The sequence below is a fragment of the Leguminivora glycinivorella genome, chromosome 16, assembly GCF_023078275.1.
Source record: "Leguminivora glycinivorella isolate SPB_JAAS2020 chromosome 16, LegGlyc_1.1, whole genome shotgun sequence".
In the NCBI taxonomy this organism is placed as follows: domain Eukaryota; kingdom Metazoa; phylum Arthropoda; class Insecta; order Lepidoptera; family Tortricidae; genus Leguminivora; species Leguminivora glycinivorella.
In genome coordinates this window covers 7,793,126-7,817,178 of record NC_062986.1, presented here as the reverse complement: position 1 = coordinate 7,817,178, position 24,053 = coordinate 7,793,126, and the positions used below count along the sequence as shown (strand labels likewise).

Here is a 24,053-nt window from a genome sequence, read left to right as displayed (position 1 = left end):
GGGCCCCCCACCACGATTATAGAATATCGTTTGTTTAGACCCTCTAGCCAAGAGTATAATTAGGCTTAGAATAAATTTAAAAGTGGAAAATGTCTGCCTTGGGTGAGACTTGAACTCACGGCCTCTGGATAGATACTCCAGCGCTCTGCCAACTGAGTCACCAAGACTTCAACCAAGCCAGCGAAATTTTCCACCACTAAGGTTAATGTGACCCGTAGCGACATCTACCGTAAGAGTGTTAAACTTCTTAAACGGCAACCGGAGTTCCATCCAAGTCATATTGGAAATTCACCAGTTACAATGCGCTAACCATGCTAAATTTTAACTTCTGATTATCAGAAACGTCTGCAATCGATGCCACTAGGCTCAGAATAAATTTAAAAGTGGAAAATGTCTGCCTTGGGTGAGACTTGAACTCACGACCTCTGGATAGTTCAAGTCTCACCCTAAGAGGATAATAGGTGGCGTTGGTTGGTGCATCGTGCATCTCTCTCTCTCTTCTCTCTCTCTCTCTGGTAGCCAATTCAGTTGTGTCGTTCGCCGTGGAATGAACTACAACGATTGAACGATCACTAGACGGGTCAGGTACTTTTGACGAAAAGAGTTATTATACGTAATTATGACTATAATTGTGGAGTAAAAAGTTTTAAGGATTTCGATGATAAAAAGGTCGAAGCCAGAGGTTAATTAATATAGTCGTATCGAACTATAATAGCGAAATTACAAAACTTTAATTTCATCAAATAACCAAGCAACCTCTACTAGTACCGTTTAAAACACATACAATTAAAAGTTTTAATTGAACGAATTAGTTCTAAAATCTCGCTAGGCAGGTAAACATTACGCAGATGAGGTGATAATTGGTAACTAAGGACTATACTTATACATAACCCTTTGAACGCCACGCCATGCATCGAGGGGCATTTCTCAGAGCGTTTCAACTTTTTTGATTTCGGTGGCAGCATTATTACCCAAACCCCGTAAGCGTAGCATAAGTTTTCTTTGTTTCCGGTAGAAATCCGCGACTTCTATTTATATTGACAAAATTTCATGTGACTTTTACAGGATTTACCTACGTAAAAATGTTGCCACCGAAATCAAAAAAATTTAAACGCTCTGAGAAATACCCCGAGATTTGTGTGCCTAGCCAGCGTCACAGTCCCTTACGTTAAGTAGCGTGTCGTAAGCTTTATTTGCGTTCATATGCGCATTGTAATATACCTACTTGGAAAATAAATATTTCATTTCATAACGTAACTAGCTCTTTACAAATTACAAATCATTTATTCAGGAAATAGGCCACAGGGGCACTTTTACACGTCAATATACAAGTTGAACTTAAATTACAATTGATAATACTAATTCTAAGTTATAACTAAAGTATTACGCTACTACAATGATTAGAGATGTATAAGGTCTCTAAATGTCGATATTCAACTAAAAACAACACATAATAATATAGAAAAGTACAAATACAAAAAAGGAAAAAAATGGAAAAATTTACGCTCTAAAATTAATCTTTGTTACCATTTGAGATGCAAAAATGACTCTAAATCTACCGTCACAACTAAAGATAACATGTACTTAATCTAATTATCCTTAGAGATGTATAGGGTCTCCAAGAGTCAAAATTTTTCAATCGCTCTTCCGTATTGGCGCGTCAGAACTAGTTGTGTTTCGATCACCACGCAGCGTCGACGATTGAAGCGAAACGCTCGTAATATCTATCTCTATCGCTCTTGAGTATTGGCGCGACAGAGCCAGACTAACTTTCGCGGCGTTTCGTTTTCGTTTCGCGTCGTAGGTTGGTTGATATTTCGACCGTGCGCAGTCAAAGGGTTAAGTAAACATTTCCACATGCCTGTTTGTAAATTTGATCATTATGGAAGTGCTAATGACTATGTCCTTGCGTCTAATGATAAAAGTATACTTTACGGCCGCATGTTGAAATCTTCAAATATGCCATCGTTAAGTCTACAGACAGTACAGACCTTGAACTTGAAACAAAAATTTCAAAGGGAATTCACATAATTTCGATCGTACTACCATTCCTGTTCTTCTTGTCTTGTTTGATGTAGGTACTTTAGAGGAACGCTGCAATGCGATTGGTTGATGAGTAGGTCGCATCGCTCGCGTGGCTCGCGTGATTGGTCGCTTATGCTGCACGCTTGGCTCGCTTGCACAGCGTGCAGCAGTGTTACTGACACATTTAGCTGCCACCATTTTGTATGCTCCTTTCACAATTTGGGAATATGTAATAGAAAAGACAAAGAAAGGACAGTTTTCTGTCAGCGTTGTATAGGTTTCCCCTGGAAAATAATATCAGTTAATTACAATACACACAATAGTTTATAACTGAATAAACACTTACGCCGTGGCTTGCGTGGGCGACGGTCGCGCGATGGTCGCGCGACGGCGATGCGACGGCGACCGTCGCCCACGCAAGACACGGCGTTAGATAGTCAATGAACATAATTCATTTTGAATGACCAAACTGTTATAATAATCATATTATAACATTTAATGTTCAAAAATTGAGGTTATCAATAATTATACCTGGTGCCAACAATACCGCTGTGTCTACACACAAGACCAATGAAAGCATAATATTATGTTGTTCAGACATGTCAATAGAAAATGATCCATTTAAATTGCACGGTACTTTATGGTGTTGTATGAGACGCTCGACGCTCACGCGATCCTCTCGTCGCTTGTTTCCTGTAATTACTGGGTGGCTAGCCGAATGGCACAATCGCTCACGAAACGCTCACGAAACGAAGCGCTAGTAGATATCTATCTCTATCGCGCTTGCGTATTGGCGCGACAGAGCCAGCGGCGTATCGCTTTCGTTTGGCGTCGGAGAAATGCCATTCGGCTACGGGGCCTGAACGGAAGTACACTATTTTATGCTTTATTTATTATTTAATGAAACCATGGTATTTTCCTTCAATTATATTGTACCTACAAGCCCTAAAGTGGTGTTACGTGCCAGTTATTGGCGTCAATTGTATGTACTAAACATCGACAACTTAGGTACAGTCCGTACAGTGAGCTGCAAAATTGTATGGATAAATTATGAATGAATTAATTGCTAAATTCGCCATGCACTTTTGCAACTCACGTACATAAACTTTTATTCATTTACTTCAAGGTCTTCAAGTCTCCTACGTGGTCAAGTCTCATAAAGTACTACTTAATTTGAGGTAAAACTAGTGACTAAAACTAATATTAGTAAAAAATAAAAAAAAAAAAAAAAAAACATTTATTTCAGAAGACAGGTTCCATAATATGGTTAGTAGCTCTAAAACTTAATAACTATGTTAGACTAATTTAGTACAAATAAAATAAAACATTAACACACCACAAACAATACTTTCACGGATCCCTCACGTGCAGATCCACGAACCGGCTAAGGACGGGCGAGTCCAGCCTGTCTGCTGTCATCCGCAGGATGCTGTTACCGCTCTCTCGCACACATCTTATTACGGACGGGACGCCGACTTTTTGCGCATTATCGCATAAAAATCATCGACAGCGGCGTCCGCAAACATGCCCGACGCGCTACAATGGCGAGGGAGCCTCAACAATGCCCTGAATGCACTATTATACTGCACTCTAAGTGCACTGTACGCCCGCTGCGTAAAACCGACCCAATCGACCCATAGACCACACGAGTAGAAGCTTTGGCAATATTGCATAAATGCATACTTACTAACATTACTAACACCAGTATACAAACAAACTAAACTATGCAAAATGACCCATTTCCATTGCTATTGACGTAGAAATCACGATTGAATATTTATTACCCTTTTGGCTAATGGGCGACCACAAATTACATCCCATCACTTGTTTTGCGGACTTTCAGTGCAATTCGAACATAATATTATAATGATATCAGAAAGAAATATTACAATATTAATGAAAAGCGCTGGTGGCCTAGCCGTAAGTCCGTTTTCACATCCGATCCGATCGATCCGATCATCATCATCATCATCCTCCTTGCGTTATCCCAGCATTTGCCACGGCTCATGGGAGCCTGGGGTCCGCTTTGACAACTAATCCCAAGATTTGGCGTAGGCACTAGTTTTACGAAAGCGACTGCCATCTGACCTTCCAACCCGAAGGGTAACTAGACCTTATTGGAATATAGTCCGGTTTCCTCACGATGTTTTCCTTCACCGAAAAGCGACTGGCAAATATCAAATGACATTTCGCACATAAGTGAAAAACTCATTGGTGCGAGCCGGGGTTCGCACTCGCGACCTCCAGAACAAAAGTCGCACGCACTTACCGCTAGGCTACCAACGCTTCCTCTGATATCGGATCGGATAATATGAAAACGCACTAAGATCGTGCGACTTTCAATCCGGTCCGGAGGTCACGGGTTCGAACCGTACCAATGAGTTTTTCGGAACGTAATATGTGCGAAATGTCATTTGATATTTGCCAGTCGCTTTTCGGTGAAGGAGAACATCGTGAGGAAACCGGACTAATCCCAATAAGGCCTAGTTACCCTTCGGGTTGGAAGGTCAGATGACAGTCACTTTCGTAAAACTAGTGCCAACACTAAATCTTGGGATTAGTTGTTAAAGCGGACCCCAGGCTCTCAACACAAGGAGGAAGACTCGGATCCAAAATAACAGAATCCAGATTCAGATATTCTGTAATTTGTTAATCTGATGTACTGATGTGCCGACGGAAAGTTTCCAAAATTCTGAAATTTTCACATAGGAAAACTTCCGAAACTTTCCATACTTTGTATGGACAATTGTCTGGACGGAAACTTTCCATTTCATAAATTTAAATTCCCTTTATTTTTCGTGAAAGTTTCGTGAAATTTTCAATAAATTTAAGATGTTTTTGGAAAGTTTCCGCAACTTGCACACCACTAATCTGATGTCAGTGGCCGTTCGAACCGGCCTGTTTGTTTTTCTAACCATTATGATCCATTGAAATCGTATGTTTCAGGGGGGGTTGGTTTGCATCAAATGAGGTAGTTCTAATTTTTTATACATATTGTTAAGGATAAAATAGTGATGTCAAATCCGATTTTTCCACCTCGAAAGCCCACCGGGTCATTATTAAATAATTGAAAAACCATGACTTTTTTTGGTTTTTCTCATATTTCACCATCAAAAACTTTCTTAAAGGCTAAAGTCATTATGAACAATTTTAAGAATAATAAATTACCAATAAAATAATATAAAAAGGATCTTTGTGGCCCCAGTAGTGTCTGAGATACGCTTAGTTAAAGTTTTCACAATTTCACAAAAACACAATGTATAGTCATATACTGGAGGGTGAGTTAATGTTATGTCCTTAAACTACTTAATAGGACACGGGCATGTCCTTAAACTACGACAACCAATGTTAGTAGGTCCCGCAAGGGGCCATCTGGTCTGCTACCACCCTCCCGCCGAAGTCCAAGCACCAACCAGCCTTGCTGCGTTTCATCTATGTACAGTGCCAGTGCCTTTGGACGATGATTGGGTATCAGTTATGTTGCTTACAGCTAGTCATTTTGGATCCTAAAGTTTACCGGACCTCGTAGCTCACGCTGGAAGGCAGTGAGATCCGAGGCACGGTCTTTTCGGTGGCCGACCGCAGGAAGTTGAGGTCCAGTTGTACGGCAGCCACATGCAAAAGGCTGCCCCGCCACCTAGTGAAAAATCCGCGAATAGCTCCACCGTGCCAGATATGGCGACTGGATGGGAGGAGGAGGCAATCTCTAAGTGAGCTCCTCATTGTCCTGATTAGTTCAAGTGATCCAAGTAGTAAACGCAACACCTTGACAACCAGTTTTCACCCACCCCGTACCCTTCAACAACATGAAACTAAAAAGAAAAAAGAATACGAGTAAGTGTAAACACCAACGGCACTTCCTCTCATTGAAAGTGCACCTCACCAACGTGCACTATATCGATCCGGTTCTCCACCATCCTGAAATCGAAAAGCCGCACATATTCTTTTTGACGAATACGCAAATTAACAACCCAGCGGACGCGGCGTACATCAACTACCCAGGCTACTCACTGGAGGACAAATTCAGAGCAGATGCTGGGACCTATGTGTACATCCGCGACGGCATTTTCTACAACGCCTCTGTTTCTTTGAGGTGACCGGGTCCGGGGTGGTGAGGGGTCCGCTTTGAGGATAATTATTTACTTGGGCTCTGAGAAAGCGATCGTATGCCTGTGTCTACCGACGTACAGCGGAAACCAGGAAAGTGACCTTCTGCTAACAAGTGATCCAAACAGGCACTCGGTTTCAGTCTCAGCTCCACTGGGATCCGGCCACTGTCTGGTGAAATCCATGTCGATCCACTCTCCATGCTCTACAAAGCTCAACTCCGATCATATACGTAGTATTGCAGCCACCTGCGGGACGGCTCAGCTAAATACCAACTCACCGCTTTGGATACATTGCAGAGCCAGGAGGATGATGTTTTGATGAGCTTTTCGATTTCAAGATGGTGGAGAAACAGATCGCATTATATGCACGTTGGTGAGGTGCACTTTCAATAAGAGGAAGTGCCGTTGGTGTTTACACTTACTGCTTTAGCCCCCAACTTCCTGCGGTCGGCCACCGACAAGACCGTGCCTTGGATCTCGCTACCTTCCAGCGTGAGCTACTGGGTCCGGTAAACTTTAGGATCCAAAATGACTAGCTGTAAGCAACATACCTGATACCCAATCATCATCCAAAGGCACTGGCACCGTACATAGATGAAACGCAGCAAGGCTATTTTGGTGCCTGGATTTCGGCGGGAGGGTGGTAGCAGACCAGATGGCCCCTTGCGGGACCTACTAACATTGATTGTCGTAGTTTAAGGACATGCCCGTGTCCTATTAAGTAGTTTAAGGACATAACATTAACTCTCCCTCAGTATATGACTATACACTGTGTTTTTATGAAATTGTGAAAACTTTAACTAAGCGTATCTCAGAAACTACTGGGGCCACAAAGATACTTTTTATATTATTTTATTGGTAATTTATTATTCTTAAAATTGTTCATATTGACTTCAGCCCTTAAGAAAGTTTTTGATGATGAAATATGAGAAAAACCAAAAAAAGTCATGGTTTTTCAAGTATTTAATAATGACCCGGTGGGCTTTCGAGGTGGAAAACTCGGATTTGATATCACTATTTCATCCCTAACAATATGTATAAAAAATTAGAACTACCTCATTTGATGCAAGGCTGAATGTACGATTTCAATGGATCATTATAGACATTTACCAATCGAACATCGTGCATCGCATTTGTGCATGCCCTCTCTCTCGGTCACGATCTTACGGATTTAGGACGTGACTGGGACATTTGCGGCTACAAAAAATATACGGACCGGGATTAGGTAAATAAACAGATTAAGATGTAAAGAAACTTGTAGAAAATAAAGAAGTTAAATTGAATCAATTAAGTAAATACAAATTGGTACAAAGAAATCAGTAGGTAAATTGGCTGTTAGTTTGTCTGTCTGTCTGTCTGTTTGTCTGTCTGTCTGTGTGTGTGTCTGTCTGTGGCATCGTAGCTCCCGAACGGATGAAATTTTTTTGTCTGAAAGCTGAGTAAGTCGGGAGTGTTCTTAGCCATGTTTCATGGAAATCTGTCTACTATGTCGCGGTCGGGGGTTAATTTTTTCAAAATTTTAATTTTGTGGTTAGGTTATAAAATCCTGTTATTCATTTTATTTCTCGTATTGTAGTTATTTGCGACTAATCGTAGGAGTCTACTGGCCACGGACCATCTCCAATATTAGACTATGGGAACTGACTGGTCAAGATCAAAACACTTTAGACAAAGAAATTCTGCTGAGGAAATCGCGCCTATCCAAGCAAGGGCTGACCTGGAAAATTCCTAGAATAACCTAACCACAAAATTAAAATTTTGAAAAAACCCCCGACCGCGACCTAGTGGACCGATTTTCATGAAACATTCAAAAAAAAAATTCAAAAATTCAAAAATTATTTATTTTTCAGCAAAGTACACATGCGTAGGGGCCGAATCCTCCTTTTAAGTTTAAAACTTGTATTAGGAGGTATTCGCTCTTTCATACAGGGTTATCTTCAGCGCTTAAAATAATATTAAAGTACAATTGCGATCTTATATAAAATAGGTAGGTACATGCTATTCTCAACTATGTTACATTACAATTTTCAAAGTAGATTTTTAGGTAGTTAGGTAATAATGTTTTTTTGTATCTGAAAGTAAATTTAAAACTAAATTTGAATGTACATTTGAAAGTAAATTTAGGTTAAGGTAAATTCAATATTAAACAGGGTGAACCAGGAACATAAAACATATTATTATAATAAAGATAAAGACAGAGGATTGTCCATGCAAATACTCGCACATGCGAGTCGCACGACAAAGTAAATATATTTATCACGTTTTAATTATTAGATTAACTAATATAAAATAAAATATTTTATACCATGCACGAAATCAAGCATCATATTAGTAATTATAAAGAAAAAACATGGACAATAGTCATTTTTAAAACCCACATTCTAATTAATAGGTCGGATGGAAAGATATTAAGTAAACGAAGTTGACTGTGACATCTCTAAACACGATTTCGTATATATCTATATTACATATTATAAATTCGTTCTAATTCGTATTGACAGTTCTAAAAAAGAAGAATAAAGAAGCTGATTTGACTACAATATTTTTTTTTTTCCTTTTTTTTTTTAGTAAGTAACAGGACTATTCTATGAGTGACTCAGTTTCATCGTAAGTTTTGCTTTTTAGCCAGCTTAACAAAAGTGTCTTGCATTCGCCGTAGCTCTTTGTGTAAATGTTTATTAGTCTATTTACTTTGTTGTATAGAATTATTGATAGTACATAAAATTGTCTTCGTGCAAAGGAAGTCTTAGCATAAGGTTGTATAATTACGGTACATGGATTACGTTTTCTTAGTATATTTTCGTCAATTTTCAAAGTTTTGTGGACTTTAAGAATACTATTAAATATATAAAGTTGTCTCACTGTAAGCACATCAGCATCGCGGTAGACATCAACAGTACTATATCTTATGTTTTTACCTAGAAGTACCTTCAGAACAGATCGTTGCGCCCGCTCAAGTCCTATGAGTTTAGTTTTATGGGTGCCTCCCCAAATTGGCAAACAATAGAGAACTATGGATTGTACTAGCGTCTTGTAAATGTATATCAAAAGTTCTTTATCTGATACATGTCTAAGATATCTGAATAACCAATTTAGTTTTCTTATTCGATTTGCAGTTACTTCATTTTGCTCATTCCAAGAAAGTAATTGATCTATATGGACGCCAAGGTATTTTGTACAGGTGACATGGCTAAGAACACTCCCGACTAACACAGCTTTCAAATAAAAAAAACTAAATCGAAATCGGTTCATCCGTTCAGGAGCTACGATGCCACAGACAGACACACACACAGACAGACAAACAGACAGACAGACAGACAGACAGACAGACAGACAGACAGACAGACAGACAGACGGACAGACAGACAGACACGTCAAACTTATAACACCCCGTCGTTTTTGCGTCGGGGGTTAAAAAAGAGAGCAAGGTCGCCCCGCCCACGTACCACCTGGAGAAGCACAGACGCCACAGACAGTGGAAAAAGAGGCCTCGGCTGGGCGGAGCTGGAGGAGGCCGCGCTGAACCGCGAAGAATGGAAATCCCTTCTGAAAGCCCTATGTCCCTGATGAGGATAACAGGATATCATCATCATCATCATCATTGTAGCTATAATAATAAAAACAAAACACGCGCTTAATGGCAACGTTTTACGTGTGCATATCTTAACATACTGTGACGACTTAAAAAAATGATTAGACATAAAAAACACTTTTGAACGCCACTTAAATATCATTTTCTAGTGTATCAACTACCGTGTAATGGCACGAAAGTGCACTCGTTGGAAATTATAATTTAAAGAGTAGGTAATGGAGATGAAACGGACCTAGGCAAAGTATCTAACAATCGTAAAGCTTGACACCCAAATTCTGATTCTTGGCACTTTAGTTGTCACTTATATAATATTTAAAAAGTAAATTTTATTTTCCCCTCACTAGCTCGGAAACACGTGTTTTGTCCTTTAATACCAGCTGGTAAAAACGCATTTTATCCACTAGTGGCTAAAGTAATTTGACCTTGAATAAAGTCAAATTAACTGCTTTAAAGTTGATAAAAGTAGGTGAATCTAGTAATAAAGATGATTTACCACCTGTGGAACTACTGAAAGCAGTGATAAACGCATTTTTTGCGTTGTAGTTTCCTCGCTATAGTGAGGGGAAAAGTTTTGTGTTACACTCGGGTGCAAATGTATTTTACTTCTCGTGTGTTAAAAAACTCGCAAGTTCAGGATTCTATTCTCGAACCACTCGCTTGGCTCGTGGTTCAACTATAGAATCCTTTCACTTGCTCGTTTTTCAATTCCACACTCGGCGTTAAAACACAACTTTGCCCCCTTGTATAACGAATAACTATACTTAAGCGGAGACTAAGGACGTGTTCACATTTCCGATCCTATATTTCAGCAGTTCTCGAAAAGTTTGAACAAAAATTAAGGGAAAAGTTAAATTTGTTTTTATTAATTCCTATTTTGTTACCAAGATTTTGTTGATGAATTGAGATTTTATTAAGTTTTGTTTCGTCATTAACGTTCTCTAGTATCTATATTTTCTTTATTATAACAATTATCCTGTATATATCTTACGAAAGTCGAATTATATTACTAAATGTTGGTAACAAAATAGGATCAATTAAAATTTGCTGACGTGGCATTGTACAAAGTTGACGGGAATTGCTGATTTAGGGTCTGTCACCGTTAAAGCGTTCGTTAAAGTTATTGCATGGGAAGTTCCATAGACGTCTGCTGCGTGGCAATGTCTGTCACATATGTCTGCCAAATGTGGTTGATGCAACTGGCCCTTAATGTTGGATGGTCTTTACAGAAAACAGATTTTAAATATTATGTAGAGACATTCCCTGAGACCCTTTTTAGGGTTCCGTAGTCAACTAGGAACCCTTATAGTTTCGCCATGTCTGTCTGTCCGTCCGTCCGTCCGTCCGTCCGTCCGTCCGTCCGTCCGTCCGTCCGTCCGTCCGTCCGTCCGTCCGTCCGCGGATAATCTCAGTAACCGTTAGCACTAGACAGCTGAAATTTGGTACCAATATGTATATCAATCACGCCAACAAAGTGCAAAAATAAAAAATGGAAAAAAATGTTTTATTAGGGTACCCCCCCTACATGTAAAGTGGGGGCTGATTTTTTTTTTATTCCAACCCCAACGTGTGATATATTGTTGGATAGGTATTTAAAAATGAATAAGGGTTTACTAAGATCGTTTTTTGATAATATTAATATTTTCGGAAATAATCGCTCCTAAAGGAAAAAAAAGTGCGTCCCCCCCCCCTCTAACTTTTGAACCATATGTTTAAAAAATATGAAAAAAATCACCAAAGTAGAACTTTATAAAGACTTTCTAGGAAAATTGTTTTGAACTTGATAGGTCCAGTAGTTTTTGAGAAAAATACGGAAAACTACGGAACCCTACACTGAGCGTGGCCCGACACGCTCTTGGCCGGTTTTTTTTATGTCTTATTTCTGAGTTAAATATCTTTTTGAACATTTTAAAGTTAACAAATGAAAAGGGACTGACTCACTTAGAAAGAATATACAACTAAGTTAGCATCGGATGTTTTAGCATTGAACAACATCCCGGTTTAAACTTGTTTCTTATTAGCTTTTGTTAAACGTATTGTCTTGTTTAACGTGCAAACGTACTCAAGTGTCCAAACTGAGCTCATCAAAGGTTCTCACAGTTATAACGAGTGACTCACTGTATCCGTTACTGCAACCTTGGAATTTGATGCGGCCGTATTCGCGAACTTTTTCTTATGTAAGTTCAGTGAGGATTGTAGCTTTTTAGGGTTCCGTAGTCAACTAGGAACCCTTATAGTTTCGCCATGTCTGTCTGTCCGTCCGTCCGTCCGTCCGTCCGTCCGTCCGTCAGTCCGTCCGTCCGTCCGTCCGTCCGTCCGCGGATAATCTCAGTAACCGTTAGCACTAGACAGCTGAAATTTGGTACCAATATGTATATCAATCACGCCAACAAAGTGCAAAAATAAAAAATGGAAAAAAATGTTTTATTAGGGTACCCCCCCTACATGTAAAGTGGGGGCTGATTTTTTTTTTTATTCCAACCCCAACGTGTGATATATTGTTGGATAGGTATTTAAAAATGAATAAGGGTTTACTAATTAAAAAATATGAAAAAAATCACCAAAGTAGAACTTTATAAAAACTTTCTAGGAAAATTGTTTTGAACTTGATAGGTCCAGTAGTTTTTGAGAAAAATACGGAAAACTACGGAACCCTACACTGAGCGTGGCCCGACACGCTCTTGGCCGGTTTTTTTACAAATTATGAGATAAGACTTAAAGTGATTTGTATGGAGCAAAGTTAAATATAAATGAGGATCTATGCACCTTTTTTTGGCAATGTTAATATTAGAGGTTAATGTGTGCGACATAATAAATTATTGATTCTCAGATTTCCACAACTAAAGTAGAGTTTTTACAATAATATATTGAAATTCAAACGCCTTATCTTCTTTCCTAGCGTTTTCGAACATGAGAGCCTGGTGTCCGCTTTGGCAGGGTTTAGCATAGACACTGTTTACTCCAAATTCTAGTTATTCAAACGGCCAAATATATATTTTTTTCACAATCATTTTTTTTTTTAATTCAAAATGAATAAGTACCCAAAACCACTACGCCAAAATTATTTCTACTAATCTGACCTTCCTAAATTATTTCAAATATTACCAAGTCTCGCCGTAATGCAAAAGTAATGATGGTTTAATCAAGCAATTACGTCGATGTAATAATAAACTCTAAACAAGTAAATTGGTTCCTCTTCACATCCGTGACCGACGACCTTGCATAATTTGGTGACGAATTAGTTGCATAGTCACTGTTCAATTAGGTACTAATAAAAATAGACTGGCATAGCTACATTTGCAATGACATTTTAGAATCCTAAAATTGGTATTGATTCATATAAAATTACAGTATTTTGATATACGAATAAATGTGGCAATTATTCAACTTTGTCGGTTGGTAACAAAAATTTGGTAGACTTTTAAGTACTTACGTAAATAACTAATGTTAACTTGAACCTTTTTTTGTAAAATTTGTCTACTTTTACTCGCCATAATTAATAAAATTGTGCTGCATACTTTTTTAGAATACAACAAAATCCTGTAGGTAACTTATGATAGCTTATTTTAAATCAATAATTAATATCAATGAATTCATAATTTTCGAATAGGACAAAGTCTGAAACAACGTCACATTTTATAATAACAAGTATCTTTTTGGTATTAATAGTACATTACTACAGAGGCCGGGACAAAGGGGGTTGCCGGCCGAAGACATATAGACGGACGAACGGATAGGTCTGAGGCGGGCAACCCCATTTCCTGCCGAGGTATGTATAGTGCTTTTCTCAAACATGGTATGAAATAAATAAAGTCTACTGAAAATAGTAACTTTGGATGGCTGTATCTCCTAAACGGTGCGTCGTAGCGCAAAAATAATCGAATTTTCGTTCCCCTTTGACATCCCGTATACGCTTATAAAAAAACAAAAAGTTAAAAAAAAATTAAAAAAAAAACCCCTTATAGTTTTTTTTTTTTAATTGGCTAAATACCTGGATGTTATATCACAATTATCTGTGTTTGGAAATTAAAAAAGAGGACTTTGCCGGCCTTGGCCTGCAAGGTTTGTATGAAATTCCATTATCTATCAATCGTCCTAGCCGCACCTGCAACGTCATACTTCGCTGCCAATTATAAGGCACATAACATCAATATTTCATACCATGTTTGAGAAAATACCTATAGATACGGACAAGTGACAAAAATATGTACCTATACACGACTTTATTTCTTACCTATTACACGTTAAAGTTGTGGATATATACTTTTGAGACTTTGTCCTCATTTATATTACGCAGGGAACCCTAGAATCCGAGGATGTTAGTATTAAAGCACCTCTTTTTTGTTACAGAACAACTTGTACCATCTTCAGCCCTAACCTTCCGAATGAAGAGCTCCAAATCCAGCTGAGCAGCAGTCAGAAGTTGCGTGAAGTAATGGAAAAAAGAAACGCGTGAGCTAAGAGGAAAAGTAATTGAGGTGTTGCGTGAAGTAGAGAATGGGAAGAAACGTGTGATCTGTGAAGAAGAAAATGGGACGAAGGAACGTGAGCATGATGCGGCTGGGGAGGTGTGTGGCCTTCCTGGCTGCTGCGGCCTTCTTGCTACCCTTTACTATACTGCTGATGGTGGCTGACCAGCAGTATAACCTGACGTACAACTCTAAACGGGTCTTCTATCAAGAGGTAAGATTTTAACACACATGTACTATCATTCATAGTTAGGTACTTATAATTGATTCGGAACGTCAAAGTCGGAGAAAATCAACTGTGAAATTTTGTGATTTTGGTGTAATTTCAAGTGGCAGTGCATTGATTAATATTACTTTGAATATATAAATAAATAATTTTTATTTATTAGGTAGTTTTCCCACTGCTGGGCAAAGGCCTCCCTCTCTTTCTTCCACGCGTCTCGGTTTAAGGCAATGTTTGGCCAATCTTTTCGAAAGACGTCAAGATCGTGTCGCCATCTCCTCATCCATCGCCCAGCAGTGGGACACAACAGGCTAATAAATAAATAAATAATAGTTCATTTTCAGATTTATAGTAATGTATGTAAGTTTTCTTCACAGTTTATAACAAATTGGGCCAGAATGGGAAAATTCTGATTTGTTTTGTGCAATCAACCAATTGGAACCCTAGGCCACTGTAGTAGAACTATGGCATAGCATGTCATAGTGACGTTATAAATCAGATTGTAAGAACTACTCTCACTGCTTGTCATTTTGAAATGGTTGTAGAGTGGCCCAGGGTTCCCATTGGTTGACTGAACCTGCTGCTTCAGTATAATAGGAACACATTTATCTGAAAGTTATATCATAAATTATGTTTCATCTGTTTCCAAATTAAAGTAGCTACTTAGTAATCACCAAATACTACCTAACAAATTTATGAACTTTATGCTTCAATACTTTCAAGAAGATAGACAATAATATACAACCTAAATTCCTGAATACAATGAATGTACTTGCATCACCCGCAAACTCAATCACACACACAAAATGTGTAACCAAGTGTGTCTAATCTAATTTCCATTATGTTGGGTCTATTCTAACACCACAGAACCGCTTTGTGGCTTTTTTACATCGACCGTTAAGCGAGCGACCTTTTTACGTGTTTTTTTTATGGTAACGGAATGGACCCGACCACCATTGGTGGTTCTGGGCCTACGAAACCACAAATCTTGGTCTCTAGGAAGTCTAGGTAATAGAAGGGATTAACGGCATATAAAAACACCTATCTGTTAGTATTACCAGGCCTACGTCACTCGTTCGCGGTCGCGCGTTAAGTACCTACACCACTACACGCTAGCCGTTCATTCGAATGAACAAGTGGCCGATAGGGGCGCCACGCGCCCGTCTGTGTACTGTGTAGTCGCGTGGCACGTAGGTACCTACTATTCTTCTCAGTTTTACTTAGTAACTTATTAGTATTAAATAAAGCGTAGGTATTTGTCGTTTTGCGGGCGAGTGAAGGATCTGTTATGTTAGTAACTTATTAATAAACTGAGGTATTACTGAAACGATAATTTTCTTTCAGTATTTTTTATTTCATTTTTTTTTAATTTGTTAGTGCATCACGAGATACCTTTGTGTTCAAGTTTTGGGGACACATTAGGGGCGGGAAGAAACACATTATACAGAAATGTAAAATTTGTGACGTTATCTGGGTAAAGGGACCTTATTGTCGATGGCGCTTACGGCGTTATAAGCGATGATCGTATACAAATACGACGCCGCGGGACGTAAGCGCCACCGACAATAAGGTCACTTTACCCAGATAACGGCACATTTAAAATCCTCGGATTGATTACGTTTCGGCATGGTAACAGACACTGAATGAAAATATGTACTTCTATATAACGATGTTCACTTGAGGGATTTACGGTGTAGATAGGTATTTATAGCAATCAACACTTAATAAATATACAAGTATCGTATTCGACTTGATGTGCGTAATAGGTACGGTAAGACTTGCAAAGTCAGGTCAGGACTTTGCAAGTCTTCTAATTTAAGGCGTACTATAATCTGAATCCACCTTTATTTAATACTTTCTCATAATTGTGGTATTGGTGTCTTGTGTTGTGTTGTCGATTAGATCAAGAATTTATACCTACGCTGAAACACAGCTCGATGAAATACTTTCGATAAATCAACCTTCTTCTTTTCCAGAGTAACTTCTATAAAATAAACGGCTCGTATTACATGCCCGCGTATGCGGGTGCGTCGTTGTCACGGACGCAGGTAAAATGCAAACTATGACATATCAATGTGAAGTGAACCACCCAATCCGACGCTACACTTGGGGCGATTCCACGCGTTTATCGACAGCTGACATGACTATCACGATGACGTTTATAGAGTTTTTCTGTTGTGTCCAACCACGAACGGCTTGAGAAAGTGGTGATATGGATTGTTTGCGTCCTGTATTAGTCTATATGTCAAGAAGTGTTGTATAAACTTGTGGAATGTAGCCCTGCACCCACGCTTTACTGACAGACCTGAACAATCGGGGGCAATTTTACATACGTTCAGACGGCGGAACTTAGTTATACTTAGATTGCTATAGTTTTTATTGTATACACAAAATTGTGTATTTCACCATTCAATTTGATGCTCATAATTTTCAAATACTATCAGATTTAGAGGATTCAGACATTATTCTATTTAACTTATAATCACTCATGTTTTTAAATTAATTATTTCTAACGTCGGCCTAATGGTTCGGATTAATAACATAGGATCTGAATAAAAAAATAAAAATACTTAATACCTAATGACTTTAAAACAAAAGTTGTGAAACTTGTGAAAAGTTTCCAAAAGGTTGGATAAACCTGCAAAAAGGAATAATTTAAGTACAGGAAAATCTTAATTTAGTATAGGAAAGTTGAGCGGCTCATCGGTAAATAATTGTAACTAAGTTCCTGGTCTAAAAATTGCCCTCCTAACCCCCTAACGGTCTGAAGACGACTATGCACGATTGTTCTACACCCGTAACGCTGACACAACGACCTCGCTTCACACTTGGACGATGAAAGGGTTGAAGTGGTAGTTAGGCAAATTAATCAATGAGGTTAGACCCTATCTATGTGCGACGAGCTCTTATGAATTTAATTCAAAAAACATTTTTATTACTTGCCTAATTTTAAACTGAAATAAATACTGTACACGAGAAAAAAAGACCAAGTCCACCGTTAGTTAAAAAAACTAATTCAAATAATATACATACATTACAATAGACTGTAAACGTGAGACATATTGAATTAATGGCAGCTAAACTCAGTATACAGTCCACGGAGGGCACGGAGTCTATCCGTCGCGAGCACTCATGCCTGCCGGCGTATTATGCTTCCAATTTTATCACTTATCCACGTGGATAAGACATCTGTCACTCTCACACTAACATACTTGCCAAACCGTGACGGATACTTTATCCACATAGATAAGTGATAAAATTGGAAGCATAATACGCCGGCTGATGATGAATCTCCATTTGACTCGAAACATGTCAACAACCAATCGCGATATAATAACGTGAGTACATCCATATAATTAAGTAGTTGAAATAATACTTAAAATTCATAAGGCCTCAAGTTGCAACAGGACAGGGTTCCGTTCTACAGTCTGTACTACTGCGTAATTCGTTGACTTGTTTATGTGTACCTATGTGTAGAGATGTGTTGAATTTTGTATATGTTCAATGTTAGAAGTTTAAGGTTTGTGAATGTTCCTGATTGTTTGACAGCACGTAAAATGTTATGAGATACCTATTATTTTATTATACTAAAATTATGATTTCTCGGGTTTTGTTTTAACTTAGTTGTATTAATTTTAAGAAGGAAATTTTCCATTGCGATAAACTTAATTTTACTATATCATATTTAATTTTGTTTTATTTATTTTTTAATGAAAAGATGACTTATCTTAAGAGGTATCTTGATCCTGCAACAATTTATAATGAAATTTACTCGTGAAAATTCACTACCGTATGTACCTACATGTGGTATTGAGTTTTTCTGCCAAAAATGTGGCAGGTCGTGCCGCTCGCGAATTGGCCTCCACCCACAGTCAGCAAACCCGGTGTCGAAGCAGCAATGTGTGAATCGTCTGCAATAGACGCAAAGGCATGTGATGATGATGATGATGTATATATATGTACGAGTATATGCATGAAATTGGATATCGCCGAATTGTGCGTGACACGAAATAAGTTGAAATAACAGTGATCGAGGATTATGTAATGAGACTAATGAGAACTGCGAATCTATCCTTTTATTATATAATATCTGGGCGACCGAGCTTCGCTCGGTTCTATTTTAATATATCACGTTTTTAGATAAAAACTCTTATAAATACAAAAACAAAAAAAAAAGACAAAAAACAAAAACTTAATTTCTGGCCGGGATTCGAAACCCTGACACCTACGATCTATCTGCGTACATTAGACCGACCTCGTGCGACTGAGCTACGCAGAATCGATGCGCGCGCGGCGAAATTAAGGACCATATTTTACGTTTTCAAATGCGAAAGAAAAACTCATGAAACTCGAAAATTCGCGTTTTCCGGGATCTAAGGCTACGCTAGATCGATTTTTCACCCCCGAAAACCCCCACAAAACAAATTTCAGCGAAATCGTTAGAGCGGTTTCCGAGATCGTCGGTATATATAAATAAATAAATAAATAAATAAATAAATATACAAGAATTGCTCGTTTAATAGTATAAGATTTTTATACTTTGATATTTGTTCCTGAGTCATGGATGTTTTCTACGTATATAAGTATTTATATATTATATATATCGTTGTCTGAGTACACACAACACAAGCCTTCTTGAGCTTACCGTGGGCCTCAGTCAATCTGTGTAAGAATGCCCTATAATATTTATTTATTTTGTTATTTTTCCAATAACCTGGGTACCTACTGATGTCAGCATATCAACAAGATTCATAGATACGTATCCAAAGAATATCCTACATGAATCTGGAATATTGAAGCATGTTTAAGAACTGCTTAACATGAGTACATACGAGTAAGTAGTAGGCACTTCTGCACGGGAAGCATGGTCGCGCGATAGACGATAAAATATCAGGCCGTCCCTATCGCACTTACAAATAGTGCGATAGGGACGGCCTGCTATTTTATCGTCTATCGCGCGACCATGCTTCCCGTGCTGAAACACTTACCTAATTACATTATGATTGATAGCCAGCTTGTTTGCTGACTACGATAACTGAAACTACCGACGGAGCAGCGTGCGTACTTGCGTAGCCGAATGCACAAACGTTCACGATAATATCTGTTTCGTAAAGCTATCTACCTCTATCGCTCTTGCGTATTGGCGCGACAGAGCTCACTAGAGTGCATCTGTCGGCGTCTGGCGTCGACGATTGCCATTCGGCTACGCTGGCTGGGAGCGTACCGTAGCCAAGAAGACAATCGGTAAATAAAATAATGTTTACATGCGGTACCTAAACCCCAAACCCATGGACTCATTTTGTGTTACAAAAGACTTCCGATCATGATCCATCCATCATGTTAAATAAAGTTATTTAATAAAACTTAGGCCCGCTTGCACCAACCACTTAACTCAGGGTTAGTAGGCTGTCAACTGTCAAATTCTATATAAAATGATGGGTTAACCCTCGGGTTAACCCTTCATTGTCGATGTCGTTGGTGCAAGTTGCCCTTAATGGGCGAACTTTGCGGAAGGCCACTTTTAATCGACTGCTGATACCTGTGGTTAGGGCTGCCATCCGTCCGGGTTTCCCCGGATTTGTCCTAGTTTGGAGGCCGTCCGGGGGACGTCCGGGCGGGGAGCCTAGAAGTGTCCGGGGAAAACCCGGACACTTTTCACGTAAGGAATTGAATTTATTTATCAGCGAATTTAAGTTGACCGATTAACTAATATCTGTTTACATAATGAAAAACCTGCCAAGTGCGACTCGGACTCGCCCACCGAGGGTTCCGTATTCTTACAAACTTTCAATGGTTAAAAAAAACTCAGTTCATATATGTGTATAGTCTGAGCATTATTGTGTATAGTATAGTGCCATCTTTCGGTGAATTCTCTAATTGATTTGCGCAACCTGTATTATATTATGATGGGTTTTCATTGATAATTCTTTATAATGATAACCGATTTCGACAGTTTTTACTTTATTTGAAAGATAATGTTTTAGGTAAAATCTCGTATAATTTTGAAATATGATTTGAAATATAATATGTAGGTATATGCAAGGGTGGTAAAATTAAAAGTTAAAATTGAAAAGTTTTTTGTCAATCAAAAATACAGTTTCCAAGATACACACACACTCGATTTAATTTTTCCTGTAATATTTAGCATTTAAAGCCAATGTTTCGTAGAAGACACATGTTTCGTTTCGTTTGGGGGGGGGGAGGGGGCGGAGGAAGAACGGTATTTTTTTAACATTTTCCTTCAAAATTATTTCTCTTTTCTTCAACAAAAAAATTATAAGAAATAGTTTTGATAATTATGTGCAATTTGAGGTCTTTCTAACGATACCCCATTTGACCTAGTAACTTAGTAACCTTAAAAAAAGACAAATTTATTTTTTCGTAAGAAAAATTGTTTTGTTATTGTTTATTGCAAAGAGGCATTTTCGCGAAATGAGATTCAAATCTTTTTTTTGTATAATAGGTAAATTTAATGTTTTTCCTACTCAGAATCACGAGCCCTTTCAGTCCTACTAGGTAAAAAAAAGCGTCCTAAATTTTTCCACTTCGTTACCATTTTTCAAACACTGTACAGCGGTTACAAAGTGGAAAGTATGCAAAATAATATAAATTTTTGTGACCACTTGTCCGGTATCTTTGTCCGGGTTTGGCGAAATTCGAGATAAGCCCATTTATAATTTAAAAAAAAAATACCTATTGCTTTTACATTTAATGGCCATAATGATCATGTCTGGTAATGGAAAAACTTGTGTACATTAACTAATAGCCGATAGCAATCATATGGAAATGTAAACATATTTCCGAATATATACAGGGTGCAATTTTGATAATGGGAAACATTTACCTAATAGAGTTAGACTTCGACAGTAGACACAATGGACCGGCCTGCTCATCATGGAAAAGTTCGAACTCCGAACCTTGAGAACGAATTTTGAGAAAATTTACATATTATTTATTTAACTTTTATTTAAATACATACATACTTACCTTAAAGTACAGAGTATATGTCTAAACCAATGTAGAAGGGGACACAATTTCCTGGTAAACAGTTCCGGGTCCGGAAAATGATGTATTTTTACTAAGCACCGGAAAATATGCTCAAACGGAAAATTTCGTACGAAAGAACGTAACATACATTTCTTAACATCATTTTCTACTACGTACATAATTATAAATGTTATCGCTTTACGTTACGTTACTCATTTGTTTCCATATCCTACGCGCAACGAATATTATGTTTTTATTGAGTATAAAATTACGTATCAATTTTATTGTAATTACAATATTAGGCGATACTAACACCTGAAAGAGAAGAGTCTTCACTTTTCGAACAGACTCTGTGAAATATTTTTAAATTAAAGGAAAAATGGAAAAATACACACCTCCGACAGGACTCGAACCTGCGGCCTCTGGCCTTGCCGGGGCCATCGCGCTTCCAACTGCGCCACGGAGGCCTGCTGGATGTCTTCTTCTTTCTCTTTGCCTTAATCCCATTATTTGGGGTCGGCCCTCCTCGTTCTTAAGCGCCAGGACCGTCTGTCCTGAGTTGTCTTCGGAGTAAGTTGGGTACGTTCCAAGTCGCGGGTCACTGTAGACCACCATGTGGCTTTAGGTCTTCCTTGTCTGCTCGCTTCCCTGTTCGGTAATGCCAAGGCTTGCCGCACTACATGGTCTTCAGGGCGTCTCATCACGTGCCCATACCAGCGAAGCCTACTTTCGGTGATTTTGTCTGCGATGGGGGCGACTTTGTAACTACCTCTGATGTATTCATTCCTCACTCTATCAAGTCTAGTTACTCCAGCCGCCCACCTCAGCATCTTCATTTCGGCTACATGTAATTTTTGCTCGTGTGCCTTTTTAATTGGCCAGCATTCCGCACCGTACATCATTGCCGGTCTTACGGCTGTTTTGTATACTTTGCCTTTCACTTTGATTGGCATTCTTGTATCGCAAAGAACACCGGAGAGGGCTCTCCATCTTTGCCAGCCAGCGTTAACTCTGTGAGTGACATCAGATTCAATGGTACCATCGGCCGTCAGCATCGCTCCGAGATATTTGAATTGGGATACTTTTGGGAGTTGATCCCCTTCGATGTAGATGTTGGTTGAGATGGTGGTATCATTGCTAAACCTGCATTCCAGATGCTCAGTCTTGCTCCTGCTTATGCGAAGTCCATTTCTTTCCAGGGCCTCTCTCCATTGTTCTAGAGTCGTTTGCAGTTGTTGTGCGCTTTTATCAATGAGTACGATGTCGTCCGCGTATAAAATACACCAAGGCAGGGAAGTTTGGATGTCTTTGGTGAGGTAATCCATTACTAAGTTGAAAAGTAGCGGGCTTAACGCTGAGCCTTGATGCACACCAACGTTCACTTCAAAGGTCTTGCTTTCTCCGGCCAAACTTCTCATATTTGCGTTACATTTATAGTACATATCTTGGACTAGACCAACATATCCTTCTTGTATTCCTTGCGCTCTCATCGCTTGCCATACCAGATTTCGTGGTACCCGGTCAAACGCCTTCTCAAGGTCTATGAAAACGAGGTGCAAGTCTTCCCGGCTGGACCGATGCTTTTCCATGACGATTCGTACTGCTTGTATAGCATCAATAGTAGATTTGGCTGATGTGAAGCCGTACTGATTTTCAGAGATAACAACGTGAGACAAAAAGCGGTTATGTAGTATCTTTTCCCATATTTTGAGGGTGTGGCATGTGAGTTTTATACCTCTGTAATTCTCACAGATGCTGACGTCGCCTTTGTTCTTAAAAAATGGAATGATAGAACTTTTTCTCCATAGATCTGGGATCTTATTTGACCTGAGGATTCCGTTAAATAATTTTGTAAGCCATTCCAGTCCTATGGCGCCTGTTTGTTTCCATATATCAGCGGGTATTTCATCTGGCCCTACAGCTCTATGGTTCTTCATTTTCGAGACCGCAAGTTTGACTTCTGATATACTTATTTCTAGTCTAGACTAGGACCTATGTCCCGCAGAGGGCTTTATTAAGGGCAGCGGTTGACTTGGGAATTCTTCGTTAAGTAGCCTTTCATAGTACTGACGCCATCTTTGGTTGATGTTTTCATTATTTGTCAAAAGTAGACCATTTTCATCGCGGATGTATTTATTGACTTTGATATCCAATGTGGACTTATGACGCTGTTTAGCAATTTTAAAAACTTCTGAGTCATTCTTGGCTTCTTCTAGTCTACTGTAAAAACACTCCTGAGATTGGGCTCTACTTTGGGCTACTTTCCGTTTCGCTTCTTGTTTGGCCTTTTTGTACTCTATGCGGTCCTCCTCTAGATGAGTAGTCTGCCATAGTTTGAATAGGGTTCTTTTGGCAGCTATAGCTCCTTTAACGTCATCATTCCACCACCTTGGGTCCTTGTTATTCGTTAGTATTCCCTTGGAGGCCTGCTGGATGTGTGCGAATTTATCCATGCCTTCCCTCAATTCTAAACCGTGTTAGGGTGGCGTTATAGCAAAGATCTGCCCGTAAGAATACTTATAGATCTTAACAGTTGGAAGCGGGATGGCCCCGGCAAGGCCAGAGGTCGCAGGTTCGAGTCCTGCCGGAGGTGTGAATTTTTCCATTTTTCCTTTAATTTAAAAATATGTAATATCGCTCGCAGACGTTTC

At 38.9% G+C, this 24,053-nt stretch overlaps 1 protein-coding gene across 1 annotated transcript in view; it reads left to right on the top strand.

The window, feature by feature from the left end:
• LOC125234381 (carbohydrate sulfotransferase 11) overlaps positions 1-24,053 on the top strand; it is a 131,897-nt gene that overhangs the window by 22,981 nt on the left and 84,863 nt on the right. Inside the window, 1 exon segment of the mRNA XM_048140589.1 lies at positions 14,074-14,406. Coding sequence (XP_047996546.1) covers positions 14,254-14,406 — 153 coding nt within the window. The 5' untranslated portion in view covers positions 14,074-14,253.